The 19,902-nt window shown below is 36.2% G+C and overlaps 1 protein-coding gene across 4 annotated transcripts in view; it reads left to right on the forward strand.

The window, feature by feature from the left end:
• The window catches only part of LOC108024892 (uncharacterized), a 219,850-nt gene extending 203,729 nt beyond the window's left edge, over positions 1-16,121 (forward strand). For all 4 annotated transcript variants that reach the window (XM_050890300.1, XM_050890298.1, XM_044091590.2 and 1 more), the window contains 3 exons: positions 2,062-2,200; positions 2,398-3,351; positions 14,384-16,121. In XM_050890300.1, coding sequence (XP_050746257.1) covers positions 2,062-2,200; positions 2,398-2,894 — 636 coding nt within the window. In that variant the 3' untranslated portion in view covers positions 2,895-3,351; positions 14,384-16,121. The remainder of the gene's footprint in view (positions 1-2,061; positions 2,201-2,397; positions 3,352-14,383) is intronic.
• Positions 16,122-19,902: the final 3,781 nt, after the last annotated feature.

The raw sequence follows: 19,902 nt of genomic DNA on the forward strand, positions 1-19,902 counted from the left end.
CGTAGGAAACTCAGGAATCTGCATGCCTGGTCTGACTGTTCTAGCTCTTATAGATTCCGAGATATCAGCGTTCACTCGGACGGACGGACAGACGGACATGGCTAGATCGACTCGGCTAGGGATCTTGATCAATACTTGATGGGGTCAGAAAGGCTTCCTTTTACGTGTTATATACTTTCTGACGAATCTAGTATACCCTTTTAATGTACGAGTGACGGTATAAAAACACCAAAGATATAATAAAAAAATTTTTTTTTCGATTACTCCTATGGAAGCTTTAAATATAGTTGCCCGATCCGTCTGGTTCCGACTTATATAATACGTGCAAAAGAAAGAGGACTTTTGGGAAAGTTTTAGCCCGCTTTAAAACTGAGGGACTAGTTTGCGTAGAAATGGACGGACGTACAGACGTATGGACGAGCGGACATGGTTAGATTGACTCGTTTAGTGATGCTGATGAAGAATATATGTACTTTATGGGGTCAGAAACGTCGTCTTCGCTGCGTTGCAAACTTTTCACTGAAATCAATATACCCTCTGCAAGGGTATACAAATTATATCTTTGCTGTTTTTTAACATATAAACTCCTACTCTTGGAAATAAAATTTTTTAATCAGTTTTGAATTTCGAATTTAACTTTATAAAAATCTGACGACTATATCATATACCTGTCATAGGAAAGAACGGAAAATTGGAGGGAAAATAATATAAAAAATTTATATATATAAAATTCAATACAATTTTTTTACTAGTTCTGAATTTCGAAATTTAATTTTATCAAAATCGGTCGACTGTATCATATAGCTGTCATAGGAACGATCGGAAAATTGGTGGGAAAATAATATGAAACAAATTAGAGTTTCGGTGTTTTTTGACATAATATTCCGAATATTATTTTTTATGTTTTAAAGAATTTCAAATTAAATTATTAAACTCTAACATATATATAGAAAAAAACGGTCACAGAAATAATGAAAGATTTTTTAATATCACTGAAGCTAGCTACAATCCTTACAAATTTCTCATGTTACTAATGTTGATTATTGCCGAATTTAACTTCCTTTCTTGTTTCATATTATTGACCCACCAATTTTCCGATCGTTCGTATGGCAGCTAATTGATATAGTAGTCCGATATTTTTAAATTTAGTTCAAAATTCAGAACTACTTAAAAAATATTATTTCCAAGCTTACGAAGTTATATGTTAAACAAAAACCAAAAATAAAAGTAAAAAAATTTTTTTTTCATATTATTCTTATGGGATCTGTAGAATATAGTTGTCCGATCCGTCTGGTTCCGACTTATATACTACCTGCAAAGGAAAGAGGACATTTGGGAAAGTTTCAGCCCGATAGCTTTAAAACTGAGAGACTAGTTTGCGTAGAAACGGACGGACGGAAAGTTGAACGGACAGGCGTACATGGCTATATCGACTCGTCTAGTGATGCTGATCAAAAATATATATACACCTTATGGGGTCGGAAACGTCTCCTTCACTGCGTTGAAAACTTCTGACTGAAATTGTTATACCCTCTACAAGGGTATAAAAATAAAAGATGAGCACTCCGGGACTGCCGTTCTGTAAACCAGTGTGTCTGCGAATCTAGAACTCCTAACATTATAAGCTTGAAGAAAATTCATAATATTTCTTTGGAGAAGCAAACGGGTACTGAAACCGTTCCATCAAAATTGAAAATCTCACCCTTAAGGAAGAAAATATGTGGGGAACCACAAAAGGACCAGGCTAACATTCGGAAGATTTTAGTGCAAACAAAGCAGAAAAATAAGATTTTTAGCGGAATGCTAAAGAACAAAGACCGATGTGAAGCTTAAAAAATTGAGTGATACTGTGGCCTTTTACTTTAATTTATTAACATACTCGTATGTCCGGGAAAAACTAAGAGACACAAACCTTGTAATTAATGTAATATAATGTAATGTAATATATATAAAAAAAATATATATATAAAAAAAAATATATATATAAAAAAAATATGTATAAAATATATAATGTATATATAATAATATAATAACTAATTTTTGGTTTTTTTTCTTTTTAAGGCCAGCGTAGATGACAACGACTCAATAGGCAAAAATAGTCTATACCACGAACCTTTTAACGTAAACATGTACACAAGTGGTGTGAACGGCTATGCAGCGGTTAATGAGTTACAGTGTAGTATAACGCCCGATTATACAGGTGTGTAAGTCCAAACGAACCCACCCCTTTTTTAAGCTCCTAGAGAATAGCATTCCCGAGGAGTCATTAAATATTTAATAAGGCGCTGCCGGAAACTAATGCAAATACATTTTTGTTGTAATTTCACATGACTAAGAAGACTTTTCCGCTAATCTTGTCTCTCCTTACTGTGGTATCTTTTGTTTGGCGGCCTTCAGATGTGCCGGAAGGCGGTTACGCCGTGCCTCACGTGCAGGACTACATGCCCTCGTCGAAAATGGCTGGTGGAGCAGAAGGCGGTGGTGGCTACTTGAAAGTACGTCGAACTCCGCCTCCGCCGCTAAGCAGCATTTTCCCGCGTCCTCCGACAGCTCCACCGCCGCCCATGGAAAAGTACTACGCCACTACCACCATCTTTAAGCCGCTCAAGGGGCCGGGCTCAGAGCGCAGCGGCTGCAGCAGTAACACCAACACGGTTAGCAGCGGCGGCGGAAAGAGCAGCCTCAGCCACAGCAGTCAATGCAGCACCAGTTGTGGACGGGCTCACAGCGGCATCTACGACGACGGCATTGGCACCATGAACTCCAAGGTCGCCACCCCAATGATCAATCCGTACAGCAGCGGAAACGGCTCATCGGCGTCAACTGCGGTCGCTGCGGCGGAATTCCAGCGGGCCAGGACCTACAATTTCCGCAGCTACCACGACAATCTTTAGTTCGAAGCCTCTCTGAAATTAGTGGTCGCGACTCCGAAGCGGGTCCCTGCAGCCCCAGAGGCCAGTACCACCTTGTTGCAGAACCTAAGTGCTGTTACCAATATTGCGGGCAGATACGTGGGCGATCCGAACAAGCGTAAGTACAGCAATACCCTGCACAACAGCAAACGTACCCAAGAAGGCAAGCTCCAACGTAACGGCCAACGCAAACATCTCAAGTCCCTGGAGGGAGTCGAAGAAGAGGTTGTCGCGCACCTAAAGACCAGCTTAAAGGCAGCCGCATGCAAAAATTCATGCTCTATTACCAGGTCAGTGGAGGAGAGCGACAACGTAAGGGAAGGCGCCGAGGACGGAAATGATAATGAAGTGGCAGGCGGAATGGAAAACGTTGTCAGGAGGGAACAAAATAATAGGCTGTGTTATCGTTGATAAAAGCCCGATATTGAATGGATTTGAGGTAAGTCTAGTCTGTCTCCTTGGAGATCATTAGTTGCAAATAATTAAAACATATTAAGGAAAAGGACAACGGCTTTTAATATCACAAAGCTTTTACAGTTTCAGAGATCTTAGCGGTAGTGTCAAAACCTTGAGCTTCTACAGTAGAAATTTTTCGAAAAACTAAACACTATATTAACTTTTTTGTATTAAAATACCAGAGTCTTGCGCTGCAAGCTATCTAAATTGTATTCGGAATTGCAGTTATAAGAAATAGTCAACGTTAGTAACACTATGTTGCATTTTTAAGAGCTGTAGCTAGCTTCAGTGGTATTAAAATAAAATTATTTTACTATATCTCTGACCGTATCTTTGACTCGTGTTAGAGTCGTCCGAAATTTTGATAAAATGAAATTCGAAATTCAGAAATAATAATATAACCTTCTAAGCTTGGAAATAACATTTTTTAATTAGTTCTGAATTTCCAATTAAAATTTATCAAAATCGGACAACTATATCATATAGCTTTCATAGAAAAAATCGAAAAATTGGCGGGAAAATAATATGATATAAATTATAGTTTCGGTGTTTTTTGACACATTATCTTATAATATTGGGAATATTTTATTTATGTTTTTAAGAATTTTGAATTAAATTTAATAAAAATCGGACAACTCTAACAAATAGCTGTCAAAGAAGCGGTCAAAAAAATAGTAAAACAATCTTTTTTAATATCACTGAAGCCAGAAACAATCCTTCAAAATTTCACATTGTGTTACTAACATTGATTATTTCTTATAACTGCAAGGGTATACAAGCTTCGGCTTGCCAAAGATAACTTACTTTCTTGTTTCTGATATCGAAAACCAGTCATTCTCGAAGGCTTATTACAAATTATTTGGCCTCTATAAGAAAAAAAATGTTCAGGAACCGCCCCATAGAAGGTTTTTTAATTGATAAGTATTTATGTTGCGGAAGGTTGGCTAAAAAAACAAGAAAATCGGAATTCATATCTACTTGTATAACGTTTCTTATCTTCCTTTCATTTTTTTCAGGCATGTTGAGTTGAGAGCCCTCGGTGAAAAAACAAATAGATTTAGATTTAGATTTTTACTCATCTAAGTACAATAAAATTTCACATACAAAGTATTTACGATTTTATAAAGTTTTGACGAAAACAATGTGTTTCAGTTAAAAAATGTTGTTTAGCACTTAAACTGGAGGAGCCACAGGTTTAGGCGGCTTAAGGGAGTCAGAGTGGGTGTGGCATGTTTGCGTAAGAAACTTGCGCTACTTGCAAAAATAAATAAGGAATCTGAAATCTTACCCTGCTAGTCATGCTGATCAAGACTAAATAGGTGATGCTTTCCTCTTTATTGGCATGCAGATCTTGAGATTCATGCGCGAAGCAAGTTTGTTTCTGCAGGGTGCCATGCCTTACTGGAATCCGCCCACATTTTTTAATAATTTGGAAAAATGTACAAAGACCGCTATATTTCGTTTTCGACAAATATATAGGATTGTAAACTAAAACGGGACTTTATCCTAAAACTACTTTAATTAGTGCATCGCGTTGCCGAAGATAGGTTCATTTCTTCTGTTTTTATTGATTTTGTTATAGTCTTCAGTAACTGTCGTTCTACCTTGACCAAGGCTACTTAACCCTGGCTCAAAAATATGGATTAAGTTTATTGTTATATATAAGTCGAATCTAGACAAGATTGTTTGCTCACTTAGCTGAATGGAACATAAATTAATCCATTAATTAATAAATTGTTAATCGACCTTGCCTTGTCCGTATCAACGCCTCAACGCCATGAGCCTCTTGCGCATCGCAAGTTTATTTTATCCGGCTGCCACTCCCACTCTAACATCGGCCATAAACTTGTTAATAATTTGAAAAAAAATTAGAACGTTTTCTTATTATGGATAGCCATGTACACGGCAAAAAAGTTAAAGCCAAATAATAATCGATATTTTGCGAATTGAATTCAGATGACACCATATGAAGCAAATCAGCTGTTTTTTCTAGAATGTCACCAAGCCACTGGAGGCGCAGCTAGTTGGTGGTGTAAGGTTTGTTCCTTTATTTGGCGATAGGTGGCGCACTGGGGCGGTATAGGAACGGTAGTAAAATATAGTTATTTGCTGCCAGAATAACTTGATCTCTCTGGCACTCATTTTAACTGAGTAATAGTAAAGGCTTTTCCTCTTATTATACCCGTAACTCTTAGAGTAAAAGGGTATACTGGATTCGTTCGAATTATGTAACTGTTGGAAGGAAGCGTTTCCGACCCCATAAAGTATATATATTCTTGATCAGGATCATTAGACGAGTCGATCTAGCCATGCCCGACTGTCTGTCTGTCCGCTGAGATTTCGGAAACTATACGAGCTAGAACTGTCAAAATTCGCATACACATTCCTGGGCTTCCTGCGCAGCTCAAGTTTGTTTTAGCCACGCCCGCTCTAATGCCCACAATCCGCGAAAATCTGTAGCGCCTAGAGTTTTTCTGATAGAAACAAAATAAATTGTGCTTGTCTCATCAATACCGATCGAGCTTAAACGCTTAAATTTGTCTGCCGCCCACATAACATCTACTCAAATAGCCGGGGTGGGTGGCGACATAAAATATAGCTTTTTTGCTTATATGTCCCATTTCCCTTTTGCTCCCATAAGTAACGGGTATCTGATAGTCGAGACACTCGTCAAAAGCGTTCTTAGGTCAATGGAGGGAAATTAAGGAGAGCTATATTTTTTGGACAACAATTTTTTTAGACTTAAAGCTTCTAACTGTGGCCTCTCGCTGCGTACGAAGCTAAGGAATCTTAAGCTGAAATCTCAGCGTTCATTTGGAGGGACTGAGAGTAAGACGGACAGGAAAACAGACGGACGGACGAATTGACTCGGCTAGTGATACGGAATATATACTTAATGGTGTTGGAAACCCTTTCCTTGCCTTTTTACATACTTTCCCAGAATAAATAACGCTAATAAATTAAGAAAAAAACGAGAAAGGAAGTTAACTTCGGCAAGCCTAAGTTTTTATACCCTTGCAGTTATAAAAATAATGAACTTTAGTAAATTATTTTTTTATATTATTTTCCCACTAATTTGATTGTTCCTTTGACAGCTATATGATATAGTCGTCCAATTTTGAAATTCAGAACTAAAAAAAAATGTTATTACCAAGCTAAGAAGATAATATGTCAAAAAATACCGAAGGTATAATTTGTTATCAGTGGCGGATACACGGTGGGGGGGGGGGGGGATGTTAATTATCCTAATTAACCCTAATTAACCACAGAACCTGAAAATTTTACTTGTTTGCTAGAAAAATATTCTCTGCAATAAAAAAAATGAAAATAAAACAGTGACACTCCTCTCACCAAATACGCTATGGAAATCACAACAACATACTATGATAAATTGCATTATATGACCTGTCTAAACTTATTTAACCCTTTTCTGAGCGACTCACAGCGAAAATACTAAATTCTGAATTGCAAAAGAGTCGAAGTGTTGAGTTCAGTATAAGACATATACACTCGTCGTCAACGATACTTTGTCTCTGGCAGCAGTAACAAAAAATTGAATGCAACGAAATTCAAACTTCTGCACTGGAAACACTAAGAAAATGTGATGTCGACATATTCCCAAAAATCCACACCTATCTCCGAGTATTCTGTATACTTCCCGTAACAAACGCGAGCTCTGAACGTTCTTTCTCTTATCTTCGCCGCATCAAAACATGGCTTAGGACGACCATGCTTCAAGAAAGACTAGTTGCGTTGCTTCATACGCATCATGACATCGAAATCACCGCCGAAGAAGTCATCGAAAGATTCGCAAAACTTGGCAGCCATCGTTTTGCGTTATGAAACACGCAATGTAAAAGCATTTTTCTGTTTGAATTTCGAATAAAATGAGCCACTCTGTAATGCATGCATATGGTTGACTTTTGAAATATAACCACTTTGTTTACCTAAAAATTGGGATGGATAATTTTTGTTTTATAATTTGTACTGTATTTCTCTCGCAATAATAAGTTTGAACCCCAAATCGAAGAATAAGTTCAATTTCCCTCCCCCAAGAATGGTCTCTGGATCCGCCACTGTTGTCATATATTATTTTCCTATCAATTTTCCGATCGTTCCTATGTCAGCTATATGATATAGTCTTCCGAATAAATTTAATAAAAATCGGACAACTCTAACAAATAGCTGTCAAAGAAGCGGTCAAAAAATAATAAAACAATCTTTTTTAATATCACTGAAGCCAGAAACAATCCTTCAAAATTTCACATTGTGTTACTAACATTGATTATTTTTTATAACTGCAAGGGTATACAAGCTTCGGCTTGCCAAAGATAACTTACTTTCTTGTTTCTGATATCGAAAACCAGTCATTCTCGAAGGCTTATTACAAATTATTTGGCCTCTATAAGAAAAAAAATGTTCAGGAACCGCCCCACAGAAGGTTTTTTAATTGATAAGTATTTATGTTGCGGAAGGTTGGCTAAAAAAACAAGAAAATCGGAATTCATATCTACTTGTATAACGTTTCTTATCTTCCTTTCATTTTTTTCAGGCATGTTGAGTTGAGAGCCCTCGGTGAAAAAACAAATAGATTTAGATTTAGATTTTTACTCATCTAAGTACAATAAAATTTCACATACAAAGTATTTACGATTTTATAAAGTTTTGACGAAAACAATGTGTTTCAGTTAAAAAATGTTGTTTAGCACTTAAACTGGAGGAGCCACAGGTTTAGGCGGCTTAAGGGAGCCAGAGTGGGTGTGGCATGTTTGCGTAAGAAACTTGCGCTACTTGCAAAAATAAATAAGGAATCTGAAATCTTACCCTGCTAGTCATGCTGATCAAGACTAAATAGGTGATGCTTTCCTCTTTATTGGCATGCAGATCTTGAGATTCATGCGCGAAGCAAGTTTGTTTCTGCAGGGTGCCATGCCTTACTGGAATCCGCCAACATTTTTTAATAATTTGGAAAAATTTACAAAGACCGCTATATTTCGTTTTCGACAAATATATAGGATTGTAAACTAAAACGGGACTTTATCCTAAAACTACTTTAATTAGTGCATCGCGTTGCCGAAGATAGGTTCATTTCTTCTGTTTTTATTGATTTTGTTATAGTCTTCAGTAACTGTCGTTCTACCTTGACCAAGGCTACTTAACCCTGGCTCAAAAATATGGATTAAGTTTATTGTTATATATAAGTCGAATCTAGACAAGATTGTTTGCTCACTTAGCTGAATGGAACATAAATTAATCCATTAATTAATAAATTGTTAATCGATCTTGCCTTGTCCGTATCAACGCCTCAACGCCATGAGCCTCTTGCGCATCGCAAGTTTATTTTATCCGGCTGCCACTCCCACTCTAACATCGGCCATAAACTTGTTAATATTTTGAAAAAAAATTAGAACGTTTTCTTATTATGGATACCCATGTACACGGCAAAAAAGTTAAAGCCAAATAATAATCGATATTTTGCGAATTCAATTCAGATGACACCATATGAAGCAAATCAGCTGTTTTTTCTAGAATGTCACCAAGCCACTGGAGGCGCAGCTAGTTGGTGGTGTAAGGTTTGTTCCTTTATTTGGCGATAGGTGGCGCACTGGGCGGTATAGGAACGGTAGTAAAATATAGTTATTTGCTGCCAGAATAACTTGATCTCTCTGGCACTCATTTTAACTGAGTAATAGTAAAGGCTTTTTCTCTTATTATACCCGTAACTCTTAGAGTAAAAGGGTATACTGGATTCGTTCGAATTATGTAACTGTTGGAAGGAAGCGTTTCCGACCCCATAAAGTATATATATTCTTGATCAGGATCATTAGACGAGTCGATCTAGCCATGCCCGACTGTTTGTCTGTCCGCTGAGATTTCGGAAACTATACGAGCTAGAACTGTCAAAATTCGCATACACATTCCTGGGCTTCCTGCGCAGCTCAAGTTTGTTTTAGCCACGCCCGCTCTAATGCCCACAATCCGCGAAAATCTGTAGCGCCTAGAGTTTTTCTGATAGAAACAAAATGAATTGTGCTTGTCTCATCAATACCGATCGAGCTTAAACGCTTAAATTTGTCTGCCGCCCACATAACATCTACTCAAATAGCCGGGGTGGGTGGCGACATAAAATATAGCTTTTTTGCTTATATGTCCCATTTCCCTTTTGCTCCCATAAGCTGAGTAACGGGTATCTGATAGTCGAGGCACTCGTCAAAAGCGTTCTTAGGTCAATGGAGGGAAATTAAGGAGAGCTATATTTTTTGGACAACAATTTTTTAAGACTTACAGCTTCTAGCTGTGGCCTCTCGCTGCGTACGAAGCTAAGGAATCTTAAGCTGAAATCTCAGCGTTCATTTGGAGGGACTGAGAGTAAGACGGACAGGAAAACAGACGGACGGACGAATTGACTCGGCTAGTGATACGGAATATATACTTAATGGTGTTGGAAACCCTTTCCTTGCCTTTTTACATACTTTCCCAGAATAAATAACGCTAATAAATTAAGAAAAAAACGAGAAAGGAAGTTAACTTCGGCAAGCCTAAGTTTTTATACCCTTGCAGTTATAAAAATAATGAACTTTAGTAAATTATTTTTTTATATTATTTTCCCACTAATTTGATTGTTCCTTTGACAGCTATATGATATAGTCGTCCAATTTTGAAATTCAGAACTAAAAAAAAATGTTATTACCAAGCTATGAAGATAATATGTCAAAAAATACCAAAGGTATAATTTGTTATCAGTGGCGGATACATGGTGGGTGGGGGGTGGGGGGTTAATTAGGATAATTAACATCCCCCCCCTAGGAACCACAGAACCTGAAAATTTTACTTGTTTGCTAGAAAAATATTCTCTGCAATAAAAAAAATGAAAATAAAACAGTGACACTCCTCTCACCAAATACGCTATGGAAATCACAACAACATACTATGATAAATTGCATTATATGACCTGTCTAAACTTATTTAACCCTTTTCTGAGCGACTCACAGCGAAAGTACTAAATTCTGAATTGCAAAAGAGTCGAAGTGTTGAGTTCAGTATAAGACATATACACTCGTCGTCAACGATACCTTGGTTCGATTTTCAATTTTTTTTTCCTCGAGTTACCACCCCTATCATGATTATCCTATACGATAATGAGTATGAGTCATACTGTACAATTGGCACTATTGAGTATGAAAACACTCAACGCATGGTGACGTTTCATTTAAATCTCGCCAAAAACGCCTCAACTTGACTGTCCAATAGAATCACGCTATGCCCAGCTGAGCGGAATTTTCGATATAGTAACTATAAGTTGCCCAAGTTACCCATTTCATTTTCTCTCAATTTCTGTGAAGTTATACCTTATAGTGGAAAATAAAGTGCCCAATTTTGAATATCTAAAATGGTAAGTATCGATGTTGCTTCGATTTCACTGTTTATTTTTGTGCGTGGTGAAATTTCACTGACATTATTCAAACGAGTGTTTACATAGAAATTGAGGTTAGGTTTGCTGGTTCAACAAATGTAGTAGCCAATTTTGCATATAGAACACGTGTTTCAAGTTAGTGTTTCGTAACAAACTTCATGAATCTTAATATAGAATGAGAATTTTGAAAAAAAAAGTCGAATAAGGTGCAAAATTTCAGAAAACTTTTTTTTCGGATGCTGTGCAGTTTTTCTTAGCAGCTTCACTTAAAAGAAATGTGAATGTCATTTCATATTAAATTTACTATCAAGAATTTGAATATTTGGAAAAGATGATCAGTGAAAGTTTTTTCTGTCATTTTTGGGAGCATAAAAAGCGACAAGTATATTATTATTTTCAGTACGATACAATATTGGTATTTGTCTTCTTCATTCAATTGGTAACTTGATTTTATATTTATAATTCCTATCTTACAGTCATCTCGACAAAAGTCCATCTCGGCCTACTTTGCACCTGCGAAAAAAAAAAAGTAGATGAAGATGTTGCGACAGTACATCGAGAAGAAAACGAGGTTCTTCGTGCAGTGACGCACAGTCCACCTAACCATGATGAAGGCATTGACAATTCTGGCAGCGAAACACAGTCTTCTTCCAAAAACTCCGACATTGCGCAAGTTTCTACCATTGCTGTAAACATTTCTAATGATGTTGGTAATTTCGTGGGTCAAAAAATTGACGATCACGTGAAACAAATTTTGCTTGAAAATCCTTGGACTCCTCCAAAAAAGTATACTTTCCCATTTTCGTCGAGAGTTGTTTCTGGCAAAGAAATAAAACACTACGTCTCTTCCAAACACTTGGATTCTCATGCAGAGTGGCTCGTACTATCTGACGTGAGGGAAAGGCTATTCTGTAAATATTGTCCATGCGTAAACCAGACATTATTTGCAGAATAGTTTGGAAGAGACGTATCCAGCAGACTGCTGAATACCATCAAAGAAGATTTGGAAGCTCGTTTTTCACAAGAAGTTTTGGATGGTTACCAATTGAGTGTGTTGCTCCCAGAAAAAGCGAGTCTTTTAAATGAAAACGAAATCAGATCATCGATCATCAATCGGATGCTTGATAGAAAGATTCGGGAATCTTCTGGATGATGACAAGAGCGTACAAAAATTGAAATTCAAAGGTGAATTGAGTTACTGGCAATGTCTCTGGCAGCAGCAACAAAAAATTGAATGCAACGAAATTCAAACTTCTGCACTGGAAACACTAAGAAAATGTGATGTCGACATATTCCCAAAAATCCACACCTATCTGCGAGTATTCTGTACACTTCCCGTAACAAACGCGAGCTCTGAAAGTTCTTTCTCTTATCTTCGCCGCATCAAAACATGGCTTAGGACGACCATGCTTCAAGAAAGACTAGTTGCGTTGCTTCATACGCATCATGACATCGAAATCACCGCCGAAGAAGTCATCGAAAGATTCGCAAAACTTGGCAGCCATCGTTTTGCGTTATGAAACACGCAATGTAAAAGCATTTTTCTGTTTGAATTTCGAATAAAATGAGCCACTCTGTAATGCATGCATATGGTTGACTTTTGAAATATAACCACTTTGTTTACCTAAAAATTGGGATGGATAATTTTTGTTTTATAATTTGTACTGTATTTCTCTCGCAATAATAAGTTTGAACCCCAAATCGAAGAATAAGTTCAATTTCCCTCCCCCAAGAATGGTCTCTGGATCCGCCACTGTTGTCATATATTATTTTCCTATCAATTTTCCGATCGTTCCTATGTCAGCTATATGATATAGTCTTCCGATTCAGAAATTCATTACTAATTTAAAAATGTTATATCCAAGCTTAGAAGGTAATATGTTTAAAACACCGAATATATCATTTTTTTTAAATTTTTTCCCTGATAGTTCCTGTAAGAGCTATAAGATATAGTTGTCCGATCCAGGTGGTTAAGACTTATATACTACCTGCAATAGAAAGAAGACTTTTGGAAAAGTTTCAGCCCGATAGCTTCAAAACTTAGGGAAGAGTTTGCGTAGAAACGGACAGACAGGCGGACAGACGGACGGATAGACGGACATGGCTAGATCGACTCGTCTAGTGACGCTGATCAAGAATATATATACTTTATGGGGTCGGAAGCGTTTCCTTCAGTGCGTTGCACGGGTATAAACATATAACAAATCTACGACGAATTTGTATAGGCTTTTGTTGTACAGTATTGTTATTTTACTGGGCGTTAATGCATTCACCCAAAAAAATTTTTAATCATTGTGTTGCTAATCTTTATTGTTTTTATACCCTTGCAGAGGGTATAACAATTTCAGTCAGAAGTTTGCAATGCAGTGAAGGAGATGTTTCCGTCCGTCCCTTTCTACGCAAACTAGTCTCTCAGTTTTAAAGCTATCGGGCTGAAACTTTCCCAAAAGTCTTCTTTCCATTGCAGGTAGTATATAAGTCGGAACCAGCCAGATCGGACAACTATATCTTATAGCTTCCATGGGAACAATCGGGAAAAAATTAAAAAAAATTATATCTTTCGTGTTTTTAATACCCTTGCAGAGGGTATAGTGATTTCAGTCAGAAGTTTGCAACGCAGGAGACGTTTCCGACCCCATAAAGTATATATATTCTTGATCAGCGTCACAAGACGAGTAGATCTAGCCATGCCTGTCTGTCCGTCCGTCTGTCCGTCCGTCTGTCCGTCTGTCCGACCGATTCTACGAAAACTAGTCTCTCAGTTTTGAATCTAACAGGCTGAAACTTCCTCAAAAGTCTTCTTTCCATTGCAGGTAGTATATAAGTCGGAACCAGCCGGATCGGACAACTATATCTTATAGCTCCCATGGGAACAATCGGGGAAAAATTAAAAAAAAAATTATATCTTTCGTGTTTTTTAACATATACCTTTCTAAGCTTGGATATAACATTTCTAAATTAGTTCTGAATTTCGAATTAAATTTTATCAAAATCGGACGACTACATCATATAGCTCCCATAGGAACAATCGGAAAATGAGTGGTAAAATATTATTGAAAAATTATATCTTCGGTGTTTTTTAACTTATAACCTTCTACGCTTGGAAATAACAGTTTTTATTTGGTTTTGAATTTCGAATTAAATTTTATCAAAATCGGACGACTATATCATATAGCTGCCATAGGAACGATAGGTAGTAGGAAAACATGAAATACAAATTATATCCTTTGTGTTTTTTAACATATTACCTTATAAGCTTGAAAATAACATTTTCTAATTAGTTCTGAATTTCGAATTAAATTTTATGAAAAATGGACGACTATATCATATAGCTGTCATAGGAACGATCGGACAATTGCTGGGAAATAACGTGAAACAAATTATAGCTTTGGGGCTTTTTGACATATTGTCTTATAATATTGGGAATATAACTTTTTATATTTTTAAGAATTTCGAATTCAATTTAATAAAATTATCTATTATTTTTTATAACTGCAAGGGTATACAACTTCCTTTCTTGTTTAAACCTATTTATAGCAATAGTTAAAATTGCATTAAATGTAGACATTAATTCCATTGTTATCATTTTTAACTATTTCAGCTAAAATGTTTTTATGGAGATTGATGTGCAAATTAACTAGTAAGAGGACGATGCGATTTTGGATTTACCAAGCTCAAAGCAGCGTCAATTATGGCGAAGCGGACAGAGAGTCACAGAAGCACAAAGGGTTTGAATAATAAAGTCCTTACAATTTAACCCACTGAGCATACATGAAGCGAAGCAGAACGAAAACGAAATCAAGTCGCCTACCAATCATTTTTAAAGTAAGGTCAAGAATATGCCAACAATTTAGGTATCATAAAATGTAAGAAACCCCTGTAAATATTCTAGTTTGGGAATCGAACATGCACAACGTCATCCGATAGCGAATCAGTTAAATTTTAAAGAGGATACCAGGACGCAAGCTATTATGCAAAACTCAAAAGAATAAGGAGATTACTAATACGAATTTAAAGTCTATCATTTGGCGACATAATTTGTTTATAAAACGAAGTTATATATTGTGTAACACCTGTACGAATAACTAGCTTAAAATTTGTTTAATTGACTTGTACTATTCTTTCGGGAAGAACACTTAAAAATTTACAAAATAAACTAACATGCCTGTTAACCTTTTCCTAAGTAAACCTGAACCATCTGAACGCCTACACTCACACTACTTAAGCCACTCTGTACATTTTCTGTGTATAAACTTATAGACCTAGATTGTTTGCTATAAGTGGAATCGAAGCGTAAAGCTGCATAATGTAGAAAAACCCTCTACCGAGGTATATGATAATTCATCGAAATTTAACGGACCAAGAAAGCGTGCAGAGCGACTTCGCCCAAACGAAGTAAAAATAAGTTTTCATCATCGATTTCTGATTTAATATTCAACTCTTTATATACACGCATGTGTAACTATTCAGTCCTTAAGACTAACTGTAATTTATGGAAACGCAATTCCCGCATTGAAATGACTATAACAAAAAAACTATATAATAACAAAAAGTATTTATAATTAATATTAACGGATAATCAAGTATATGTTCCTTTTAAGTTTAAAGCGCATTAGAATCATTCGCAAACTTACTAAGAGCTAAGAGTAAATGCTTCGTAGTAGATTAATAAAGCAGCAGCAAATATAAACTAATTGTAAACAACCGGATACATACCTAAAAAAGGCGTGTTAAAATAAACTTTTAGTTTAAAAATGGCAAAACACTTGACTCTCATTAATTACCCAAAAAAAAATATTAAAAAAAAACAAATTAAATAAAACCCATAGATGAACACGCTCCACATAAATGATGTTTAGAATGTTTATGCAAAATTTGCAAAGTTTTTATAGAAAACAATTTAAAGTAAAATTAAGCAACATGATAAAACAGTATTTAAACGTATTTAACAACACTTTGCGATTGTTCACTATGTACTTCTCAACTTTCTGCGCACATTCTAGACTTTTCAACATTCAGTTGCACCAACCAACCAAATAAAACACTCTCCGACACTCAAAACTTATTATCGAAGAAAAACAAATCACGAACCTACCTACAAGACTTGTGTAAATCATAAGCAAATAAACAAAACGATTAGACATTAAGTTAAAAAAAGATAACGTAAAAATGAAAAAGAGTAGGTACGCTGTAAAAACTTATATTATACTCTTTTCGGTCTTTTAAAAATCACGGCAGATGTCATATACATTTTTTGTTAGATTGTAATTTAAATTCATTTTAAATGCTTTTATTACTTTTACAATTTTGAAAGTCAAATATAAAGTATTTAAACAACAGATACAAACAGTTTATTTATTCTTTTTTAATATTGAATATAGTTTTAAAAACTAGTTTTCTAGATGAATTTGAGTGAATGATTTAAAACGTATTTAATGGGAAAGCAGTAAAACTAGAGAAGAACAATTACACAGCTTCACTTAGAGTCATTGGCTTCAACCAACAAAATATTTAGATGTCTATGTATGTAATTAATATGTAAGTGTCCATAAATCACTTAAACGAAGGTTATTAAGTTGACGCCTAATGCACTAGCTTACAAATTAATATCCAAACATTTAATGACAAATTCTGAATTTTAAAGATTTCTTCGACAGAACTTTTGTTTATAAGAGTGGTCGTGGCATGTATGCATAAGAAACTTGCGCTACTTGCGAAAATAAATAAGGAATCTGAAATTTTACCCTGCTACTCATGCTGATCGAGACTATATAGGTGACGCTTCCCTCTTCATTTGCCTGCAGATCTTGAGATTCATGCGCGTCGCAAGTTTGTTTCTGCAGGGTGCCACTTCACATTAAAATCCGCCCACATTTTTTTAATAATTTGGAAAATTATACTGCTATATTTTGTTTTCGACAAACTTATAGGATTGTCGGCATTGCCTTACCGAAGATAGGTTTCTTTCTTGAGTTTTTGTTGACTTTGTTATAGTCTTTAGTAACTGTCATTCTACCTTGACTAAGGCTACTTAACACTTACTCAATAATATGGATTGGGGTTATTGTTATATATAAGTCATATCTAGACAAGATTGCTTGCTCACTTAGCTGAATTTAACATAAATTAATCTATTTATTAATTAATTGTTAATCGATCTAGCCATGTCCGTATCAACGCCTCAACCACAAGAGCCTCTTGCGCAGCGCAAGTTTGTTTCAGCAGGCTGCCACTCAAACTGTAACATCGGCCCTACACTTGTTAATATTAAAAAAAAGGAAAGTTTTCTTATTATTGATACCCATGTACATGCCAAATTATTAAAAAATTTAAAACCAAATAATCCATGTTTTGCAAATTCAATTCAGATGACACTACATGAAGCATCTCAGCTGTTTTTCTTGAATGTCACCAAGCCACAGGAGGCGCCGCTAGTTGGTGCTATAAGCTTCGTTCCTTTACGAGTATTTGGCGATAGATTGCGCGATGTGGCGGTATAGGTGTGCCAGTAAAATAGAGTTATTTGATGCAAGAATAACTTCATCTCTCTTGCACTCATTTATTACTCAGCTAGTCGAGGCTTTTTTCTTGTTTTTAGGTCAATTGATGGGAATTTAAAAGAGCATTATATTTTGTAGACTTAAAATTTTAGAAGCTGTAATCTCTCACTGCGTACGTTGCTATGGAATCTTAATCTGAAATCTCAGCGTTTATCTGCAGGGACTGAGAGTAAGACTGACAGGAAAACAGACGGACGGACGGATTGACTCGGATAGTTATACGGAATATATTCTTAATAGGGTCGGAAACCATACTTTACATACTTTTCCAAAACACAATTTCTTCTAATACTCTGCGAGTACCGGGAATAAATTTTAAAAAAATATATAACAAATTTACGTCGAATTTGTATAAGCTTTTGTTGTACAGTATCGCTATTTTACTGGGCGCTAGTGCATCCACCCAAAAATGTTTTTTATCATTGTATAGCTAAACTTTATTTTTTTTTAAACCTATTTAACTCGTAAGAGGAATTTCGGAATTACCAAGCTTAAAGTAGCGGCAATCATGGTGAAGCGAAGCAATCGAAAACGAAATCAAGTCGCCTACCAATCATTTTAAAAGTAAGGTCAAGAATATGCCAACAATTTAGGTATCATATAATGTAAGAAACCCCTATAAATATTCTAGTTTGGGAATCGAAAATGAACAAGCAAAAAAATTAAATTTTAAAGAGGATACAAGGACGCAAGCTATTATGCAAATCTCAAAAGAATAAGGAGATTACCAAGACGAATTTAAAGTATATCATTTGGCGACATAACTTGTTTCTTAAACGAAGTTAGAAGCATTATATTGGGTAACACCTATACGAGTAACTATCTGAAAATATTTTAAATTGACTTGTAGTATTCTTTCGCAAAAAACACTAAAAAAATTAAACCATCTGAACGCCTAAACTCACACTTCTTAAGCCCCTCTTTACATTTTTATACCCTTGCAGAGGGTATAATGACTTCAGTCAGAAATTTGCAATGCAGTGAAGGAGACGTTTCCGACCCCATGTATCCTTTGTGTTTTTTAACATATAACCTTCAAAGCTTCGAAATAACATTTTTTATTTCGTTCTTAATTTCGAATTAAATTTGATCAAATTCGGAAGACTATATCATATAGCTGTTGTAAAGAAGTCTCGTTGGCTGGGATATACTCAGTCCCGCCAGGGTCTCTTTACCGAAAATATTTGTAAAGATATGGGACAAAAAGGTCTAGGACGAAAATCGGTTGGTTGGCGTGAGATGTAGAGTGCCAGCCACCGGGATACGGAGTGAGAGAAATAGTTTATTCGGTGTCTGCAGCAGAGTGAAAAGGGTCAGCGGTAACGCGCATTTTGGCCGGGCTCATAGCATTCGCTACGAGAAGGCCGAGAGAGAAATGATCGATTATGGAGACAACTTTTTCCTAGGGCACAATTTATGGCCTAAAATCTAGGCATTGTCTTGAAATATTTATATCTATGCGTGGCCAGCTTGATTTTTATTCTTTCCAACGATTTGTATTAAAAATAGACGAGAAATACATTTATTGGGTTATTTTATTGATTTATTTGTAACCCGAGTTACTGTTTTTACTTTTCTTTGTTTTCCCAGTGTAGTCGGGCGCGAGTTGGCTCAATACAGCCGACAGTGGCAGAAGAGGATCTAAATTTTCCATTAAAAATATTTCTTGAAGTTCCTTTGGAAAGAGGACGTGGGAATGCGTGGTATTTTAAATATCTGAGAAATATTTATTTAACTAATGAGCAAAAGGTTTCCTAAAGTTGGGTCCACCCCTTTCTCTCGGTGTGGTCAGGCTCGGCACAAAAAGAAATCAAATTAGTTAAGAAAAAAAACATGGCAGCGGCAAATCTGTGTTTAGATATGTATGAAAATATTCATTATTAAATTTTCAGTTTGCGTAGTTTTGCTTTTTTTCTTCATTTTTTTTAACTTTTGGTTCATGACGACCGAGGTTCCCATTCCTTCCTTTGCTTCCTGGGTCACTTGGCACAAGTCACTCGACTTTCTTTGGGGTTTTTTTTCACAACTTTTTGCACTCCGAACGCACAAAACTCTCGTTGTCCACATAAATTTTCTCTGCTCGCACTTCCGATACCGTTCGCAGCGTTTTTAAGAGTGAAGCTTTGCCTACACGTTTTGTTTAAGTTTTCGGCTGCTCTGGGTTTTTTTCCACTTCTCGAAGTTTCGGTACTCCTTTTCTCTCGCTCTTCCCTTGGCGCGTGCCAATTTTCGGGGGTTGTTTTGCTGCTCGATCGCATGTCTTCTCTCGCTTGCCCCTGTGCGGCACTCCTCACGCTCTTTTCGTGGTGAATATTTCGTTGCTCTTCTGGTGTGTGCGTGGCTTCTGCTCATGCGAGAACGGGAGAAAGATAAACAGAACCTATCGCTTGGGCTTAGCTAAGATAATTATTGTGTACCAATATAACTACAAATCTTACAATTATTGGCTAAGCTTACATATAAAGTTAACTGTACAAAGTGTTTTTGAATGTTATTCGCGGGGGTTTTGTTTTGTTGTTAGCTGCTGTTGTTGTTGCGGCTGGCTGCCGATGTTGTTGGC

The sequence above is a fragment of the Drosophila biarmipes genome, unplaced genomic scaffold, assembly GCF_025231255.1.
Source record: "Drosophila biarmipes strain raj3 unplaced genomic scaffold, RU_DBia_V1.1 ptg000019l, whole genome shotgun sequence".
NCBI classification, from domain to species: Eukaryota; Metazoa; Arthropoda; class Insecta; order Diptera; family Drosophilidae; genus Drosophila; species Drosophila biarmipes.